The sequence below is a fragment of the Nomascus leucogenys genome, chromosome 16, assembly GCF_006542625.1.
Source record: "Nomascus leucogenys isolate Asia chromosome 16, Asia_NLE_v1, whole genome shotgun sequence".
NCBI lineage: Eukaryota > Metazoa > Chordata > Mammalia > Primates > Hylobatidae > Nomascus > Nomascus leucogenys.
Genome location: NC_044396.1, coordinates 42,723,148 through 42,744,187, shown reverse-complemented (window position 1 = coordinate 42,744,187; position 21,040 = coordinate 42,723,148). Strand labels below are relative to the sequence as shown.

The 21,040-nt window shown below is 38.1% G+C and overlaps 1 protein-coding gene and 1 pseudogene across 1 annotated transcript in view; one reads left to right on the top strand and one right to left on the bottom strand.

Annotated features, from left to right (window-relative positions):
- TCEA1 (transcription elongation factor A1) overlaps positions 1–20,013 on the top strand; it is a 58,397-nt gene extending 38,384 nt beyond the window's left edge. Inside the window, exons 7-10 of the mRNA XM_003255961.4 lie at positions 1,239–1,393; positions 6,603–6,749; positions 16,075–16,146; positions 18,453–20,013. Of these exons, the coding sequence (XP_003256009.1) occupies positions 1,239–1,393; positions 6,603–6,749; positions 16,075–16,146; positions 18,453–18,461 (383 nt within the window). The 3' untranslated portion in view covers positions 18,462–20,013. The remainder of the gene's footprint in view (positions 1–1,238; positions 1,394–6,602; positions 6,750–16,074; positions 16,147–18,452) is intronic.
- On the bottom strand, positions 12,335–15,441 carry LOC115830698 (annotated as a pseudogene).
- Positions 20,014–21,040: the final 1,027 nt, after the last annotated feature.

Below are 21,040 nucleotides of genomic sequence, written 5' to 3'. Positions count from 1 at the left end.
CCGGGAAAGGGCTCCAGGAGAGGGGTACTGTGTGTGGGTAGGGGCAGGGAACATCTAAGTGGCTGTGTAACATGAGATTGTCCTGGTTGAGGAAATGGCCTTATTAGGAAGGGAGCTGTTCCAGGGTTCAGCTTTGGCAGTGGCCTCTTCTGCGGAGAAGAGCCTGCTGAGGTAGCTCCTGCTGAGCTGAGGGAGGAGATGAACCCTCACGGCCATGCTGAATGGTCTCTTCTGAGACCCTACGGCAACTGTGTGACCAGAGAGACTTTTAGGATCCTTAGTAGAATTCGGATTTGGGCAAGTAAAGCTTGAATAAGTTCAAGCTCCTTTTCAAACATGTGCTTTCTCATGTTGAGTACTTGAGTTACTTTTTGAAACCTGGTTGACTTGCATACTGCTGCACTAAACATTTAGGAAATAAAACATGAGTAGGCCGGGTGCGGTGGCTCACGCCTATAATCCCAGCACTTTGAGAGGCCGAGACGGGTGGATCACCTGAGGTCAGGAGTTTGAGACCAGCCTGGCCAACATGGTGAAACCCCGTCTCTACTAAAAATACAAAAATTAGCCGGGTGTGGTGGCAGGTGCTTATAATCACAGCAGCTACTGGGGAGGCTAAGTTTGGAGAATTGCTTGAACCTGGGAGGTGGAGGTTGCAGTGAGCTAAGGTCCAGCCTGGGTGACAGAGTGAGACTTTCTACCCGCCTTCAAAATAAGCAAACAACTACTTTACAGTGTAAAAGTAATATCACTATTATTTGCCAATTACAGCTCAAGGAATTAGATATAATACCTTGTTTTTAACATACTCTAAATTGGAAACAGTTGTTGTGAATTGCTTAGAAATTTCAGGTTTTTTTTTTTTTTTTTTTTAAGATGGAGTGTCGCTCTGTTGCCCAGGCTGGAGTGTAGTGACCTGATCTCAACTCACTGCAACCTCTGCCTCCCAGGTCAAGTGGTTGTCCTGCCTCAGCCTCCCGAGTAGCTGGGACTGCAGGCACCCACCACCATGCCCGGTTAATTTTTTGTGTTTTTAGTAGATACGGGGTTTCATCATGTTAGCCAGGATGGTCTCGATCTCCTGACCTCGTGATCCACCAGCCTCAGCCTCCCAAAGTGCTGGGATTACAGGCATGAGCCACTGTGCCCGGCGTCAGGAATTCTTACTTTGGCAGAATGGGAAAAAAAAGTGATCTTACTTTTATAATTTTGCCTTTTTTTCCTTAATGGCCTGGTACCTATATACCAAGAAATAAGGAATACAGACATGAAATACAAAAATAGAGTGCGAAGTAGGATATCAAATCTTAAAGATGCAAAAAATCCAAATTTAAGGAAAAATGTCCTCTGTGGGAATATTCCTCCTGACTTATTTGCTAGAATGACAGCAGAGGTGAGTATGCATGAATCTGAGGTTTCTATAATGTGATTCTGTGTTGTGAAGTGTAAAGCCTATTGTCATCATAGACGACTATATAAATATTGCATATGTAATAAATTTCTGTTAGTTCTGATATATTTATATACTAGACAAATACTTAAGGTGAGTCTTTTGTCAGTACTTTGCTCCTTCTCCAACTGTTTCCATGCTTTTAATGTGATTACACTAAATTATTTTCTAAAAACAAAAGTGTTTTACTTTTTTTTCCTTCGAGACAGAGTTTCACTCTTGTTGACCCGGCTGGAGTGCAATGGCATGATCTTGGCCCACCGCAACCTCCCCCTCCCGGGTTCAAGCTACCAAGTAGATGGGATTACAGGCATGCACCACCACACCCAGCTAATTTTTGTATTTTTAGTAGAGACAGGGTTTCTTCATGTTGGTCAGGCTGGTCTCGAACTCCTGACCTCCAGATGATCTCTCCGCCTTGGCCTCCCAAAGTGCTGGAATTACAGGCATGAGCCACCACGGCTGTCCACCAAGTGTTTTACTTTTTATGAATTCATGTAGAACCAGAGAGTTGAATCTCTAATTGCAAGTACACTTTGTAAGTGCTAACCTTTTTTGTGGTTAAACACTGTAAAACTGGTCACATCATATTGATTATTTCTTTTCCTTTTTTTTTTGATACGGAATTTTGCCCTTGTTGCCCGGGCTGGGATGCAGTGGCATAGTCTTGGCTCACTGCAACCTCCATCTCCCGGGTTCAAGCGATTCTCCTGCTTCAGATTCTCCTGCTCCTGTAATCTCCTGCTGGGATTACAGGCGTGAGCCACCGTGCCCATCCTATTGATTATTTCTTAAGTTTTTACAGGGAATTAAGGAAAAAATGAAATTTGTAGCTTGCTATTTATAGACATGGTTGTTCATAGATATTAGCTATATTGTATCTACAATTTCACTGTTTTAGTAAACATTCCAGAGAGTGAATTTTTCTTCTGTACACAAACGTACCTCAGATACATTGCAAGTTTGGATTGGACTACTGCAATAAAATGAATATTGCAGTAAAGTGACACACAAGAGTCACACAAATTTTTTGACTTTCCAGTACATATTAAAGTTATGCTTATACTATAATCTACTAAATGTACAATAGCATTACATCTAAGAAAACAGTGTACACCTTATACCTTGCTAAACAATGTAAACCTTGCTAAAAATTGCTCATGATCATCTGAGTCTTCAGCAAGTCGTACTATTTTTCTGGAAAAGGGAATTGCCTGGATGTTGACGGCTGCTGACTGATTAGGGTAGTGGTTATTGAAGGTTGAGGTGGCTGTGGTAATTTTGTAAAATACCAAATGAGGTTTGCTGCATTGATGGAGCAAATATTCATGAAATATTTCTTGGTAGCTTGTGATGCTGTTTAATAGCATTTATCCATAGTAGATGTTCTTTCAAAATTGGAGTCAGTGCTGTCAAATGCTACTGCTGCCTTATCAACTAAGTTGACATATTATTCTAAATCCTTTGCTGTCATTTCAACAATGTTCACAGCATCTTCACCAGGAATAGGTTCCATCTCAGGAAATCACTTTTTGCTCATCCACAAGAAGCATCTCATCTGTTCAGCTTTTATTATGAGGTTGAAGCAACTCAGTCACATCTCGAAGCTCCACTTCTAATCTTCCTTCCCATGCTTTTTCCATTACATCTGTGGTTACCTTCTTTTTTTTTTTTTTTTTTTTTTTTTTTGGGTTGGGGGGAACGGAGTTTCACTGTTGTTGCCCGGGCTGGAGTGCAGTGGTGTGATCTCTGCTCACTGCAACCTCCGCCTCCTGGGTTCAAGAGATTCTCCTGCCTTAGTCTCCTGAGTAGCTGGGATTACAGGCGCCCCCCACCAAGCCCAGCTAATTTTTGTACTTTTAGTAGAGACAGGGTTTCACCATGTTGGGCAGGCTGGTCTCAAACTCCTGACCTCAGGTGATCCACCCGCCTCGGCCTTCGAAAGTTCTGGGATTATAGGCGTGAGCCACCGTGCCTGGCCCCTCTGCGGTTACTTTCTCCAGTGAATTCAAACCCCTTCAAACCCCTCAAAGTCATCCATGATGATTGGAGTCAACTTTTTTCAAACTCCTCTAAATGTTGATATGTTGACCTCTTCTCAATGAATCACTAATGTTCCTAATGGCATCTAGGATGGTTAATCCTTTCCGAAAGGTTTTTAGTTTACTTTATTCAGATCTATCTGAGGAATTACTTTTTGTGGGAGCTACAGCCTTGTAAAAAGTATTTCTGAAATAATAAAACTTGAAAGTCAATTGGGCATGGTGGCTCACACCTGTAATCAGAGCAGTTTGGGAAGCTGAGATGGGCAGATCACTTGAGCCCAGGAGGTGGAGACTAGCCCGGGCAACATAGCAAGTTCCCATCTCTACAAAAAAAAAAAAAATTAAAAAAATAAGCTGGGCATGGTGTGGTGCGTTTCTGTAATCCCAGCTACTCAGGAGGCTGAGGTAGGAGGATCACTTTAGGCCGAGAGGTGGAGGTTTCAGTAAGCTGAGATTGTGCCACTGCGCTCCAGTGTGAGCGACAGAGTGAAATCCTGTCTCAGAAAAAAAAAAAAGAAAGTCGGAATTACTCCTTGATCCATGAACTGCAGAATCAGTGTTGTTCTTAGCAGGCATGAAAATAACATTAATTTCCTTGTATATACGTCTCCATCAGAGCTATTGGATGACTAGGCATATTGATGACTAAGTGCATTGTCAATGAGTAGGAATATTTTGAAAGAAATCTTTTTTCTGAGCAGTAGATCTCAATAGTGGGGTTAAAATATTCAGTAAATCATGCTGTAAATAGATGTGCTGTCATCCAGGCTTTGTTGTTTCATTTATAGAACACAGACAAAGTAGAGGTGGCATAATTCTTAAGAGCCGTAAGATTTTCAAAATGGTAAATGAGCATTGGCTTCAACTTGAAGTGACCAGATGCTTTAGCCCCTAACAAGAGAGTCCTTCAAAGTCCTTTGAGGCTTTGAAGGCAGGCATTGACTTCTTCTCTTTAGCTGTGAAAGTCCTAGATGTCACCCTCTTCCAATATTCATCAACATTGAAAATCTGTTGTTTAGAATAGCCATCTTCATCAATGATCTTAGCTAGATCTTTTAGATAACTTGCCGTAGCTTCTCCATCAGCGCTTGCTGCTTCACCTTGCATTTTGTACTATGTTATGGAGACAGCTTCTTTCCTTAAACCTCATGAACCAGCTTCTGGTAGCCTCTTGACTTTTCTTCTGCAGCTTCCTCATCTCTCTCAGCATTAAAGAGTTAAGGCCTTGTTCTGGATTAGGCTTTGGCGTAAGGGAATGTTGTGGCTGGTTTGATCTTCTATCTAGGCCACTAAAATGTTTTCATATCAGCAGTAAGGCTATTTCGATCATTATTCGTGTGTTCACTGGAGTAGCATTTTAATTTCCATCAAGAAATTTTCCTTTGCATTCACAGCTTGGCTAACTGGTGTAAGAGGCCTAGCTTTTGACTTATCCCAGCTTTCCACATGCCTTCCTCACTAAACTTAGTCTTATTTCTAGGTTTTGATTTAAAGCGAGACATGTTGACTCTTCCTTGTCCTTGAATACTTAGAGGCCATTGTAGGATTATTAATTGGCCTAATTTCAATATTGTTGTGTCTCAGGGAGTAGGGAGGCCCAAGGAGAGGAAGAGAGACGGGGATAGAGTGGAGCAGTCAGAACACACACAGCATTTGTCAAGTTTACTGTCCTATGTGGTCAAAGTTAGTGGTGCCCCTAAAACAGTGATAGTAACATGAGAAATAACTGATCACAGATTACCTAACAGATATAGTAATAGTGAAAATGCTTGGAATATTGTGAGAATTACCAAGATGTGACACGGAAACATGAAATGAGCACATGCTTTTGGAAAAATAGCGCCAATAGATTTGCTCAGCACAGCATTGCTGCAGACCTTCAATTTGTAAAAAATGCAGTAACTGCAAAGTGCAATAAAATGAAGCACAATAGCGCAGAGCAAGATAAAGCAAAGTATGACTGTAGCTAGTAAAAACTGATGTGAGAAGATGACTCTGGCATATTCTATACATTTCTTGCCTCAAAACTGGAATCAGACATTCCTCCAGAGATCCTTGACTTCTTTTGGGGGTGGGGTGTAGGCAATGCTATTAGAAACTATAATCTGGATACTAGAGGTACTCGTAAGTTTACATTGTTCATAGTGTAATCGCCTGACAGCTTCTTCCTGCCCACTGCATAGACAAAACCAATTCACTGAGACTGCGCTATTGCGGTTAAGAAAGAGTTTTATTAACGCAAGGCTGGCCATGCAGGAGACAAAGTTATTACTCAAATTAGTCTCCCTGAAGACTTGGAGGTTAGGGTTTTACAAGAATAGTTTGATGGTGACTATTCCTAGGTGACTAGGGAATGAGTGCTGCTGATTGATTGGGGATGCAATCATAGGGATGTGGAAACTGGTCCTTCTGTACCTCTGGGTGAGGGGCCTGAGTTCTGGAGGGGTCAGTCCGAAAAACATCTCAAAAAACCAATCTCAGGTTCTACAATAATAATGTTACCTATAGGAGCAATTGGGGAAGTCACACACTTCGTGTCCTCTGGCCACATGACTCCTGAGCAGTGAGGGATTATAGAAACTATGTCTACATTTTAGCAGAGTTCAGGCCCCTCCCATAATCCTAATCCTCTGGCATTTCACTAGCCTTACAAAGGTGATCTCAGGCTCTGAACAAGGAGGGATCGGTTTTAGGGAAGGACTGTTACCATCTTTGCATCAAAGTTAAACTATAAATTCCTTCCATGGTTAGCTTGGCCTGTGCCCAGGAAAGAGGGAAGACAGCCAGCCTGTGACACTAGAAGCAAGATGGAGTCAGCCATGTTCGATTTCTCTCACTGTCATAATCTTTGCAAAGGTGGTTTCAGTAGCCTTTAAACAGTACTTAAATCCAATTTTCACATGTAAACTTTTAAGTATTTGAAGAAATATTTTAAAAGGAATTAAACTCTTACAAGGCCTGTGAGGAAAAATACTAATTTAATGCTTTTAAAACTTTAAAGGTTGATATGTGGTTTATTATTATTATTAGGCTAATTGAGCATAAAAGCATTCAGGATATATATAGAAGGTGTCTATAACTGAGTGGTATTGCCCCCTACCTAATAGGAAATGGCTAGTGATGAGCTGAAAGAGATGCGGAAAAACTTGACCAAAGAAGCCATCAGAGAGCATCAGATGGCCAAGACTGGTGGGACCCAGACTGACTTGTTCACATGTGGCAAATGTAAAAAGAAGAATTGCACTTACACACAGGTTTGTGATTGTTTATAGATTCTTATTTTTATATAAAAATGCTTGCAACTCCTGTTTTAAAATAAATAGCAAAGATAATTACCAGTATGGTAGTCCCTCACTTATCCATGGAGGGATATGTTCTAAGACCCCGAGTGGATGCCTGAAACCATGGATAGTACCCAACCCTATGTATACCATGTTTTTTCCTATGCATAGGTACTGATAAGTTTTATTTATAAATTAGGCATAGGAAGAGATTAACAATAATAACTTAATCAAATAGAGTAATTATAACAAGATACTGTTATGAAAGTAGTATGAATGTAGTCTTTCTGTCTCTCACAGTGTCTTGCACTGTACTCACCCCTGTTCATTTGATGAGATGAGGTGAAGTGAATGATGTAGGCATTGTGACTAAGTGTTAGGCTGCTGTTGACCTTCTGATGATCCATCAGAAGGAGGCTCATCTGCTTCAGGTGGTCCTCCCTCATCGAGCCCAGATGATGTGAATGACTAATGGGTAGGTAGCATTATAGTGACACACACTGGACAAAGGGATGATCCGTATTACACGTGAGACAGAGTAGGATGGTACAGGCTGTCTTCATGCTACTCAGAACAATGTGCAGTTTAAAACTGATGAATTGTTTATTTCTGGAATTTTTCATTTAATATTTTCAGACCACGAATAACTGAAACCATGGAAAGCAAAACCATGGATAACTGGGGACTAGTTCAAGAGGAGATAGGATTTCTTTCTTAAGTGTAAGAATGATTTCTTTTAAAAAAACTATTATTATTATTATTTTTTGCGGAGATGGGGTCTTGCTGCGTTGTCCAGGCTGATCCCAAATTTCCAGACTCAAGTGATACTCTCACCGTGGCCTCCCAAAGTACTGGGAATACAGGCATGAGCCTCTGTGCCTGGCCAGAATGCTTTCTTAATACTGATTCTAGTTAACTAAAACCAAGTTGATATATTTATACTTTCACGGAAATAGTTACTATGAAAGCTATGTCAAAATTTATAAAATACAAGAATTAATAAAATGACCATGTTCTTTTTTGTTTGTTTGTTTGAGACGGAGTCTCGCTCTGTTGCCCAGGCTGGAGTGCAGTGGCGCGATCTCGGCTCACTGCAAGCTCCGCCTCCCGGGTTTGCGCCATTCTCCTGCCTCAGCCTCCCGAGTAGCTGGGACTATAGGCGCCCACCACCACGCCTGGCTAATTTTTTGTATTTTTAGTAGAGACGGGGTTTCACCGTGTTAGCCAGGATGGTCTCGATCTCCTGACCTCGTGATCTGCCCGCCTCGGCCTCCCAAAGTGCTGGGATTACAAGCGTGAGCCACCGCGCCCGGCCAACCATGTTCTTTTTTAAAAGTTCATAAGCAATTGTATTGGTTACTAGGTAAATTGGCCATAATCCTTTTTATTTTGCAGGACTATGTAATTTAAGGAAAGTTCTTCACTCTCCTCCACATGGCTTATGAGTACTTTAGGCTTAACTGGCTTCTGGATACTTGGTTCCTTTTTGTAATATTGATAACTTACATTTATGTACGATATGATTAGCCTTTTTATTCTTCAACAGCTGAAAACCATGTTATAGTTATTTTGGTTGCATGTGCATATGTGAAAATTGTTTTTATCACTGTCTTAATTTCATTTGCCAAATAGGTTTTTGTGCTGTGCCGTCTGCTGTAAACTCAAGATTGTCTCCTTAAGGGACAACTTAGTATGTTTCAGACAGTAGATTTGGGGAATTGATTTTTTTCACTGATAGAACATTAAGCACTTAAAAAATAGCATCACTAAATTCTAAAGGGGCCTTTACTTAAAACGAATTTTGTTGGTAGTTACTTTTGTGGTTAAAAATTCAAAAAGTACAAAAGATTATGAGTAGGAAATTCCCTTCCCACTTTTGCCTGTGGCCACCTCGTTCTCCCTCCCTGAAAGTAAAGCAAGGTTACTAGTTTGTTGTGAAACTTAGGTATTTTATGTGTATACATGCAAATATTTTTGTTTTCCTTTTTCTTTTCTTTTCTTTTCTTTTTTTTTTTTTGAGGCAGAGTCTCGCTTTGTTGACCAGGCTGGAGTGGAGTGGCGCGATCTCGGCTCACTGCAGACTCCGCCTCCCGGGTTCACGCCATTCTCCTGCCTCAGCCTCCCGAGTAGCTGGGACTACAGGCACCCACCACAATGCCTGGCTAATTTTTTTGTATTTTTAGTAGAGACGGGGTTTCACTGTGTTAGCCAGGATGGTCTCGATCTCCTGACCTTGTGATCCGCCTGTCTCGGCCTCCCAAAGTGCTGGGATTACAGGCATGAGCCACCATGCCCAGCCTTTTTTTTCCTTTTTCTAAACACATATGGAAAATGTTATATGAGCTTCTGCCTCTTTTCTACTATTTACAGACATGTAATCTCCATTTTCAGATATACTTAATTTAACCAGTCTGAAGTCCTTTACCTGTTTGAAGCCTCATTAAGTCACAGTTGTGTATTTCCATGTTTGATTTTGTAGCAGTTTTACTACTGATTGTTACTAAAATGCATCAACCCTGATAAAAGTGGTCTCAGAAAATTCTGAGTTTGAATTGCTCTGTTTTCTTTTAGTCAGGTAGAAGTATCTTAACAATAAAAATTGTACCCTAAAAAATGCCATCTATTAGAAAGTATTAAGTATAAATAGAAAGTTATTTAAAAGTTAAAGCTTCTTTAAAATATAAAAAGTAGAAGTGATATGCTTACATAATCAAGTTATAAATAGCTAAGACAAAAAACATAAATACCAAGTTTGTTTCTTTTAGCAAAAAGAACCCAGCCTAAAGTTGAAGTCAGTATGATTTTCTTAGAATCACAAAGTGTTCTCTTCATATAGAAAACTCTCAAAGTGCTCATGGAAATAACAGATGTAAAAGAAATAAGTGTAACTCTTGATTGCTATGTACCCAAGAGGAGATTAAAATTTTTCCCAGAGAGCAAAAGATTCATCATGTCCACTTTTGGGGCCCTGGATATGAGAATTAAGTATATGTAAAGTATAGCAGGAGTTTTCAAACCATTTTCATCTGAAGGCCTTAAGTGAGCAGAATGCTGCTGTTCTGAGGATGGTGCTGCTTTGTCTTCCTTTGGGCGTTTGAGTTGGAAGGCATGTTAATAGTTTACTGGTGTCATGAACCTTTGATCTTTGAAGTGGTGATAAACTGGTATTTTATCATCTCTTACGGAATTTCAGTATACCTTATCTAACTGCAGCATTATTAGTATTTAGGTTCTTGCCACAACTTAAACTTAAGAATAACATTTAACTTTAATAATGCTTTGTCATCTTCATTCACAGAAATAACCTTTCTGTTTTTGAGACCTTTGGTTCTGGTAATTCTCTTCAGTTTAGAACTTCAGAAATTTATAATCTTGTATAGATTAAGTTTTTAAAAATCATATTAGCTTTTTTTGCTGAGTTCTCTTTTTAAGTTTTAAAAAAAGTAGTTGTGGTAGAAATTATATGTAACCTAAAATTTCCCATCTTAACCAGTTATTTTTAAGTGTACTGTTCAGTAGTAGAGCATTCACAGTGCTGTACATCCAGTCTCCGAAACACTTTTCCTCTTGCAAAAGTGAAACTCTTTACCCATTAAACGGTAACTCCCCATTCCCGTCTCCCCCAGCCCAACAACCACCATTCTGCTCTCTGACTCTCAGAATTTGACTATACCAAGTACTTCATATAAGTAGAATCATAGAATGCTTGTCTTATTGTGAATTGCCTATTTCACTTAGCATAATATCTGCAAGGTTTATCTGTGTTGTGATATATGTCAGACTTTCCCTACTTTTTACGGCTGGGTAATATTCCGTTGTATGTTCATACCACATTTTGTATATTCATCTGTTGATGGACACTTGGGTTCCTTCTACTTTTTGGCTATTGTGAATAATGCTACTGTGAACTTAAGTGTACAGATACCTCTTTGAGACTCTGCTTCCTTTCTTTTGGTTATGTACCCAACGGTGGAATTGCAGTAGTAATGGCTTATAGAAAAATTAGGAAAATACAGAAAAATATGAGTAATAAATTTAAGTCATCCATTAAGCTGCCTTCCAAAGAGAACAATTATCAGTATTTTGTTGTTTGCAATATTTAGTAAATTTTTTTCTATGTATAGTTGGAGTTAAGTACTGTAAAAACTATTTTATGCTCTTTATTTATTTATTTTTTTAAATAACAAACATTTATTGGTGTCACTTATGGTAGAAAAAACTTCCTACACCAGATGCACATGACCCAATTGTTAAATAGAACATTTTGAAGGTGAACACACACCCTAACCCAGGTTTTTTACCCGCTTTTTAAGATGGCCAATTCTTCTTCTCCCCCCCACCCAAAGACATGTGAGCAACTGCTAATGAAAAGCAGTAAACAGCCGCTTGGGCTATAGCAGTTTCAACTCCACTCTGAGGTGAAGATTCCAATTACATTTGAGACTTAAGTTCTTTCAATTTTTTCCTAACAAAAGTTCCTGAGTCTAGTATTTACAATATTACAGCACTAGCAGATCAGTGTCTACAACTCATCTTTTTCTGCTGTATCCTCTTCACCAGTTGGGGGAGGGCCAGTGCTCTTCTTTTGTCTATCATAATGTAAGCATTTTCCTCTTTTTTAAAATTTTTCCAGAGAATAGTTTGAGATGTATAAATCAGTGCTATACAAAAATAATAAAAATATTTAGCTCTTTTATTTACAAATTAATTTCATAAACTATACTTAACATGATAAAGAACAAAAAGTTCTTGACTTCCATCCTTTATGGCTAGGAAAATAAATTATTTTAATAGCTATTTAAATCTGCCTCCTGCTCCCAGAGAAATCAATGTGTTTTATATATATATATATATATATATATATATTTCAAATTATCCCTAACCTTTAAACAAACAAGAGTAGATACTGCTCTATTTTTACATAGAATTGTAAACAGCCTTTTAAAAAGCTGGAGTAGGCTGGGCGCAGTGGCTCACGTCTGGAATCCCAACACTTTGGGAGGCTGAGGCAGGCGGATCACCTGAGGTCAGGAGCTTGAGGGCAGCCTGGCCAACATGGTGAAACCCCCATCTCTACTAAAAATACAAAAAATTAGGCAGGTGTGTTGGCGCATGCCTGTAATCCCAGCTACTTAGGAGGCTGAGGCAGGAGAATTGCTTGAACCCAGGAAGTGGAGTTTGCAGTGAGCTGAGATCATGCCATTGCACTCCAGCCTGGGTGACAAGAATGAAACTCCATGCCCCCCAACCCCACTACTCCCCCAAAAAAACCCAGAAAGCTAGAGTAACTTTCCACTAGTTGGAATTGAACTTCATAAAATATAAACATTTTATAAACCCTACAATTCAGGTAATTTGATTTAATTATGACTAATCTGTAGGAATACACAATACAAATTTGTCAGTCATCCACAATTAAGAACAACTATTTATGAAGAAAAATTTTACTATGTTCAGAATAAGATTTTATTCATATTCTTGAAAGGTAGCTTTGTTCCTAATAAATATTTCTGTATATTTTAGGAGATGTTTTCAATTCAAAAAGAAATAACATCCAGTTATTTGACTTTTCTTTTTCTTGCTTGAAACTGCTCTGTTTTGGTTTTTATAGATTTAATAAACATTGACAAGGCAGGATCAGTGGACTTCACTGAAACCCCCACCTCCCTGGTTCAAATGATTCTCCTGCCTCAGCCTCCCAAGTAGCTGGGATTACAGGTGCCCGCCACCATGCCCGGCTAATTTTCTTGTATTTTTAGTAGAGACAGGGTTTTACCATATTGGCCAGGCTGGTCTCGAACTCCTGACCTCAGGTGATCCACCCATCTTGGCCTCCCAAAATGCTGGGATTATAGGCGTGAGCCACTGTGCCTGCCCCTCTTTTTTCTTTATTGCCTGAGTAAGTTCTTGTTTTTTCTGTTCTCTTTGCCAGGTTTTCTCCTCAAGGATTTTTTCCACAGCTTTTGTTTTCTTGAAACTGGGATCTGAGGGATGCAAATTGAACAAGTGGGAAGTGTACATTGCTTGAAACGATGTGTTGCTAACGTTTACCTCAAAGTCATCCTTTAATAATTTCTTTTTTTTCATGAGCTGCTTTTTCTTCTTTTTGCTCAGGTTCTGGTGCTCCACATTCTTGTTGTAATTGAAGTGTTTCTTACTTTCTTCCTCCTCATTCAGTGAGGAAAGCCATTTCAGCCTTTCGTCTATTTTGGTTTCTTCTTCTGGAGATGTGCCATCTTTTGCAGATTTTGTTCACTTTTTTCTTTATACCTATTTTTTTAAACTTCTTTAGCAAAGTACTGGTCATTCATATCAACATCAGAGGGAAGTTAATTTTCACTGGCCTCTTTAGCAAGAGTCTTCTTTTTCTTTTTGTCTTTTTTTCTCTTTCTTCTTTAAAAATTGTTCCCAAGGGGTCAGTTTATCCTTTCCTTCCAATTTGTTCTTGACCATCTCTTTGCACTTTCTTTAAGACCTGGAACCCACTTCGTTTCCATTTCCCTATCGTTTTTTTTGTCTTTCTTTTCTTTTTCTTGAATAACCTGCAAGAGTTGCATATATTTAGTGATTTGTTCTTCGTCGTCCTTCTGACTTTTCTTTGTTTTCCAATATCTTCTTCTACATTGACTTCATCATCACCTTGTAGCTCCTCTTCTATCTCCTCTTCATTTTCGCTAGAGGAAGCTAAGTGGTCTTGAAAATCCATGTCCAAAAGCTCTTCCTTTTAAGCTTCCTGTTTAGTGTTGTAATTCTTTCATGTTCAGTCTCATCCCAAGTGATTTCCACCACTGATGTTCCCATTGCAGCAGATATGTTATATATTGAGTTTATATGCTGTTAAATACACCTCTGAGGCTACGTCCTTGGGCTCATCATCAAAAGTAGTATCATCTGGTATAAACCTTAAATCTATGAAAGAACAACTACTTTCAAATTCCAGGCCACCACAATCCTCATAAATTTTACTGGCTGTTTCAGGAGAATGACAGTCTACTACTGCATAATAGTACTTCAGTCATTTGAATTGATAACCTCTCAGTTTTTCTCTAGAGGTCCAGTCCTTTTCTGGGGCATCTTCAGGAAAACTTAATAGCTCTACTGGTCCTCAAACTTGCTCTTCCTTCACCCTCTCCTTTCCAAACTCTGAAGAATATATTTTTACAGAAAATATAACACCTCCTTTAGGTTTAAATCAGTTGAACAGAGTCAGCAAATCTTTTGCCTTTAATCTATCCCAGTCCATGTTGCAAACTGCTATTGATGTGTAATGTCATCAGCACGAGGAGCAGGTTTATCTGACTCTCTCCATGCATGACCAAAACTTGATTCTTTTGGAAACAAATCTGCCATATCATCCTCATTTTCAGAACTAGTTTCTATATTCCCTTTACCCCTTGCAAGATTAGGGCTGCTGTCACTTGCATCATCATCCTTACCATTCTCTTCATCCTCCTCTTCATCTTCATCATCACTTCCATTGTCATCATCACCTGAAGCTCTACCAATACTTGTAATTTCATTTTTAGATTCTTCATCACTTCCTGTTTTACTAACACTTTCTAAATCTTCCTTTAGAGCATCTTTGTCAAACATTTTACTATCTGTTGAGTTTTCATAACCATCACTGCCACTTGCCATTATGGATGGAACCACTGGTTGCATTTCTTTTCTTGTCTTAGAACACTTGATCTTGGGAGATTTCACAGCAGAGGTGCCCGAGTCTAATGTCCTTCATTTTTCTTTGAGAGAAGAGTTGATAGTATGTTGAATAATGTTTTTTTCTCTTTTGTACTTTTTTATGTAAATTTTTTGCTGTCCTTCTTTGGACTTAGGTTGGCAGCTATCTTAGATTTACATGGTTTTCATTTTTTTAATTCTCAGAATTATCTATATCAGTTTTATTTTCAGAATCCTTTTGATTAGCTTTCTTGGTTTCTTTTTCTCAACTAGATTTTTTTCAATCTATTTCTTTTTTAGTCTGGAGTTTTTTCTTCTATATTTTCTTTTGATTCATTGCTTTGCTATCTTCATCAGAAAGATCGGAATCAGAATCTGAAAGGTCATAAAAACATTTCAAGTCCTCTGTAGTGCTATGGTTAATGTGGTGCCCTCTTCTCCACAGCATAGTTCAACTTGAACTTTTTTTTTTGAGACGGAATCTTGCTCTGTTGCTGGGCTGGAGTGCAGTGGCATGACCTTGACTCACTGCAGCCTCCGCCTCAGGGGTTCAAGTTATTCTTCTGCCTCAGCCTCCCCAGTAGCTGGAATTACAGGTGCCCACCACCACACCCGGCTAATTTTTGTAGTTTTAGTAGAGACGAGGTCTCACCGTGTTGGCCAGGCTGGTCTCTTGAACTCCTGACCTCAAGTGATCCACCTGCTTCAGCCTCCCGAAGTGCTGGGATTACAGGCGTGAGCCACCATGCCTGGCCAGTTTTGACTTTTTGATTCTTTTCTGGCATTTCCCAAAATCTCAGGTCCTTTGCAATGTGCCTAAACTGCTGGTCACTGATTATTTCTTGTTTGGTGCCATTTTTGACTTTCAATCTTGCTGAACATTAAATGCTTGAAGAAACCAAATATATCTGGAGTTCTCTCCCTCTTAATTGTTTAAAAAAACCCCAAAAACCTCTGTAAGCATCTTACTGGCTGTGTAATATTTCATCAGATGGATATACTCTTACTTTATGTCATTACTTCTCTGTTGAATATTTGTTTTTAGTGTTGTGCTGTTAGAAAATTATATTCTTTTAAACATCCTTTTTTTGTGTGTGTTTTTAATTGCCATCTTAGAAATAGATTAGATATCAAGTTTCTAGGTCACAGACAATGCTGCCTAACTTTTAGAAAGGCTGTTGGAGTTATATTTGTCAGACTGAGATATTCTTAATTTTTACATCTTGTTAATTTGTAAGAGAATATTGACATATGTTTAAATTTATTCATTTCTGTGCTTCTTACTGATGAAATTGTTTTTGAGATCCTTATTCCAAATAACTTACTGATGAATTTTTAAAATACTTATTAGCTATTTATAAAAAATATAAGGTGTGACTTTAGAGGATTTTCCCACTTATCTGGTATATATTAAGACAAAGAAGGTCTTAGGAAAATGAAGTTTGTAAGTGTGTGCTCTGTTGACATTATTTAGCTTATTTGAACTTGTTTCAGACTTCTATTCATTTTATTGTGGTACCACTATATTTATTACATATTATATATCTTTATGTATAACATTATTTGGGTTGGGTTTTTTTATAGTACTGAAAAAAGTACATTTAATTTAATTCTGCTGCAGGTACAAACCCGTAGTGCTGATGAACCAATGACAACATTTGTTGTCTGTAATGAATGTGGAAATCGATGGAAGGTATGGACTCTCTTGGATTCATATTATATACTCACTTATAATAGAAAGATTTCTTCTGGTCTTTTCATAGCTCTGCCTAGATATCTCAATATATACAGATATGCTCACACTATCCAGTACTCTTGTACTCCCTGACTACTTGTAATGGAATATACTATCTTGTTACCCTACTAGAAGTAAAGAGTATTAACTTGACTTTACCACCTTTATTTGTTCTGGTGCAGGAAATGGGGAGGGAATCTTAACTGTTCAATTATTATATTACTGTCCTATTTATACTATATTCATTAAGTTGTTTTGACTCTTGTACTTCCAGAAAATCTATACGTGTTTATTACTTGTTTTAATAGATTTTGATTTTGGAAAATTTTTCTTCCCTTGTTGAAATCAGGCCCAATGATTTTAGTGTTTATTTTAGAAATTACAGATGAGCACTGCTGTCATTTGGTAAGCTTTTCACTAAGCCTTCATATTGCCTGTGTGCTCTTGAAATTAGTCCCACACAGGCAAGTTGATATTATTTAAATGATTCATTCTTGAGGGATTTTGTGAAACAAAAGCATAAAATTTAAATTTGGGAGCAGAAATACACATCAGTACTAAAAACGTTTTAATCATTATTATAGATGAGGATGTTAAGGGTGTGAGTTTGGGAGGCTTACGTGGTAGGAATTTAGTCTTTGGAATCATACAAACTGATTTTTGCCACTTCCCATTACTGAACTATATTGTTCTTATGTATTAAATGTAAATAGTACCTACATTTCGGATTGTGATGAAGAGTAGAGATAATATATTTAGTGTGCCTGATAATTGTTGGTGTTCTAAAAATGCTGGCTATTTTTATTAGTTTTTCTGAAGTTTGTACAAGGATTCTTTTTTTTTTTCATTTATACTTACATAGACTTTTCAGTTTAATGCTCATTTTGAATTATTCACTTAGCTTAAAGCATTTTCTGAAAATCAGAAATGAACTAGAAGCCATTTGGGCCAGAGTCCCAAACCATATTGAGGATATCCATTTGGCTTCTTCAACTCCACTTTAAGGGGTTGGGGCCAGTACCTATTTTGTTTTATTTATTCATTAATTTTTTTGAGAGAGAGCCTCACTCTGTTGCCCAGGCTGGAGTGCAGTGGCGCTATCTCAGCTCACTGCAACCTTCGCCTCCCAGGTTCAAGTGATTCTCCTGCCTCAGCCTCCCAAGTAGCTGGGATTACAGGAATGTGCTACCACGCCCAGCTAATTTTTGTATTTTTAGTAGGGACGGGGTTTCACCGTGTTGGCCAGGCTGCTCTTGAACTCCTGACCTCAGGTGATCTGCCAGCTTTGGCCTCCCAAAGTGCTGGGATTACAGGCGTGAGCCACCGTGACCGGCCCAGTACCCTTATTACGTACAAAGATTCAGTTCTGAGCTGGAAAGATTACTGCTATCGAAAGTGTCTTCATGGTTTGAAACAGTATTTCCTACCCATCTCAGGTTGCAGAAGTTGTCATTGGTCTAGGAGAGAGACATTCACCTTCTTTTTCAATCCTGTTGAGAAAATTTGGCCTGTTCTCATGGATTTGTTTTGCATGATGGATCTTTTTTTTTTTTTTTTTTTTTTGAGATGGAGTCTTGTTCTGTTGCCAGGCTGGAGTGCAGTGGCATGATCTTAGCTCACTGCAACCTCCACCTCCCGGGTTCAAGAGATTCCCCTGTCTCAGCCTTCCGAGTACCTGGGACCACCATGCCTGGCTAATTTTTTGTATTTTAGTGGAGACGGGGTTTCACCACGTTGGCAGGATGGTCTTGATCTCCTGACCTCAGGTGATCTGCCTGCCTCGGCCTCCCAAAGTGCTGAGATTACAGGTGTGAGCCACTGTGCCCGGCTGATGGATCATTTTTATTATGGTGATGAGGTGTGCAGTGCAGTTTGCTTTGAATACATGCAAGTTTTGACATAGTACTTAACTGAATTTAAGAAAGTTCGATTTAGGATAGAAAGCTGATGCCTAGGGTGGCATATTTTAGAAGTTCGATTTTGGAATTGTTATTATTTTTTTTAACCTTAAAAACATTATAAAGAGGTATTTAATAAAAATGCTGAAATTGTTTTATACAAGTTCTTTACTTATATGTTCCTAGTAGTTCTAAGTTGGGAAAGTCAGGCACTTAAGATAGGTGATTATTATGTGTGAAAAATACAGCATCTTTTTAAAAAATGCATCTTTTTTAAAAGCAATATCAGGTGTATGCTGTATTAAATGGGGAATGTACCTTATTGGTATTTGAAAGTCTTACAAAATATTTTTTCTTTTTTGACAGTTCTGTTGAGTTGGAAGAATTGGCAAAATATCTGGACCATTAAGAAAACGGATTTTGTAATTAGCTTTAAACTAGGCCAAGCAACTAGTTTTCCTGCAAATCAAATTTTTAAAGCAACTTGGGTTAGACTTTGTTTTTGACCTAACATCCCTTCCTTAAATGCCTTCTGTAGTTTCAGATCAGTAGGGAGACCATATAATAATTGTATGGTATCTGTTTCAAAACGTATTTTTTCGGTTTTTATAACTAAGTCGATATCAAACTTTTGGCAATATTTTTTCTTTCTTAAAGGAAAATATACCTTAACTTTTTTTCTTTTACACTGTGAAACATACACAGTAGAAATTCTGTTATTCTCTGTTATTAATACATACATGAAAATACATTTTTTTCCATATTGGCATGTAGCTACAAATATTAAAGGAGGAGAAAAGGTAATATAATTTTAGGTTTACCAAATATGGTGTGTATTCAAATAATACTTGACAAGCTTATCTAAAATGTACATAATTTTTGAGGTAGCTTATGAATTTGATTTTAATTATTATGTTCACAAGCTTGGAATATTAGATATTATTTTGCATCTGTAACTAACCGTGATCATCATTTCTTGTAATTTCTTGTACATGTATATTACTTGTTCTTAATAGATTTTTGGAAACAAGACTTTATTGAGATCAGTTTGGTTTTCCTGTTAATTTACCTGTTTGACTTCATAATGTGTTTTAGTTTTGCAGAAGAACACTGTTGTAGTTTAGAAGGCTTTTCATAAATCCCCTCATAGGCAAAGATGAAAACTTCCCACTATTTTTTTCCCCTCTTAGGAAGACATACTGGAAAGAAAATGTTTAGCATCTTAGTGTAGTATAGCTATTGTAAACAGTTCATGACTAGATTTTGATTCGGAAATCTATACTGACCAAGGATTAATTTTAAGGATTGTATAAATCATTAAAGCTGTGGTCTTTCCATGTAGAGATTGACGGAAAATATTTTTGTCCCAAGTCTTATTTGCTGACTTTTTCTGTCAATGAGTGAGATTGTTGAACAAACTGAATATATGGGCCATAGCAAGTAGCTTTACAGTACAGATCTTACAATTAAGTTTTACTTTTGTTAAAGTGTGTACCATTTTTTCGTTTGGAGTAAGACAAAAATTGTTTTGACATGGGTTCCCTAGGGTACACTTGCTCTAGCATACTTTAAAGGCCACTGTTGCAAAGTCTGCGTTTTATGCTGAATCTGCATTCTGTCAGGCACCCGTAGAAAGACCTCAGTACATGCCTTGCACTCTCCTTTGCTCCCTTTTTCCAATTTCTTATTGCATATCATTTTGTTGTAATACAGAAAGCAGCATTTTTAAATGTCCATGTTAAGAATTGGCCCACCAGTACCAGCTCACCTCTATTTTGTCAGTTCATAGTTGAAGATTTTGTTTTATTTCAAAAACAAAGTACATTTTTGAAATAATGAGTTTCATAATAAAATAATCTCACTTTTAAATTAAGTGATCCATTTTAAAATTTGTAATTCAATAAAGTTTTTTTTGTTGTTAAACATATATCACATTTTGTCATTTTATTTAGACATTGAAGCTTGCTTTACCTTTTGTTTAACCACACACCCACTCTCCCCTCAACTACTAAGGTATTTCTAAAGTACAGTTTTAAGTAAAGCCTGGTCTTCAGTAAAAACTAGTATTCAGCAGCACTACAGAGCATATTTTCTTTCTTATCTTTTCCTGGACCTCTGGTGATGGCTGGAATGGCAGGTTCTGAGTAAATACGTGCATGCATCCCATGTGTACACTTAATGTGAGAGACCAAATAGTGAGTCTTGCTATTGGAAAATACTAGACTTTATTTATTTATTCATTTATTTTTTTGAGACAAGAGTCTTGCTCTGTAGCCCAGGCTGGAGTGCAATGGTGCAATCTCGGCTTACTGCAACTTATGCCTCCCAGGTTCAAGCGATTCTCCTGCCTCAGCCTCCCAAGTAGCTAGGATTACAGGCGCCCGCCACCATGCCCAGCTAATTTTTGTATTTTTTAGTAGAAATGGGATTTCACCATGTTGGTCAGGCTGGTCTCGAACTGCTGACCTCAGCTAATCCACCCACCTCGGCGTCCCAAAGTGCTGGGACTACAGGCATGAGCCACCATGCCCGGCCCAATACTAGACTTTTGTAAAGTAATCGGAAGTAAATATTAAGGGTAATATTTTATGATATTTACTTTGAGGGCAAAGTAACCGTGTTAAATGAACATGCAAAGGAATCAGACAAATATACTGGCGAATAGTGAAGAACCATCCTGGGGAAAGCAGAAAATAACAATCTTGGTTTTTCTAGCTTACCTGGGTGATGACGAGCATTGGTTTATAAATTTTGCTAAGCTATGGCAAAAATTCAGAAATATTTATATTCACCCAGTCACCTAAACCTATGTATAATCTTACAAATGGCAAATATTTTAAGTATCAAGGAGACAGCAAAAGAAATCACAGGCTGTGCTTTGAATTTTTATAGCTACATAGTGGTTGTCCTTGTGGGTCAAATTGTAATTTGTGGATTTGAATTGACTTTATTTC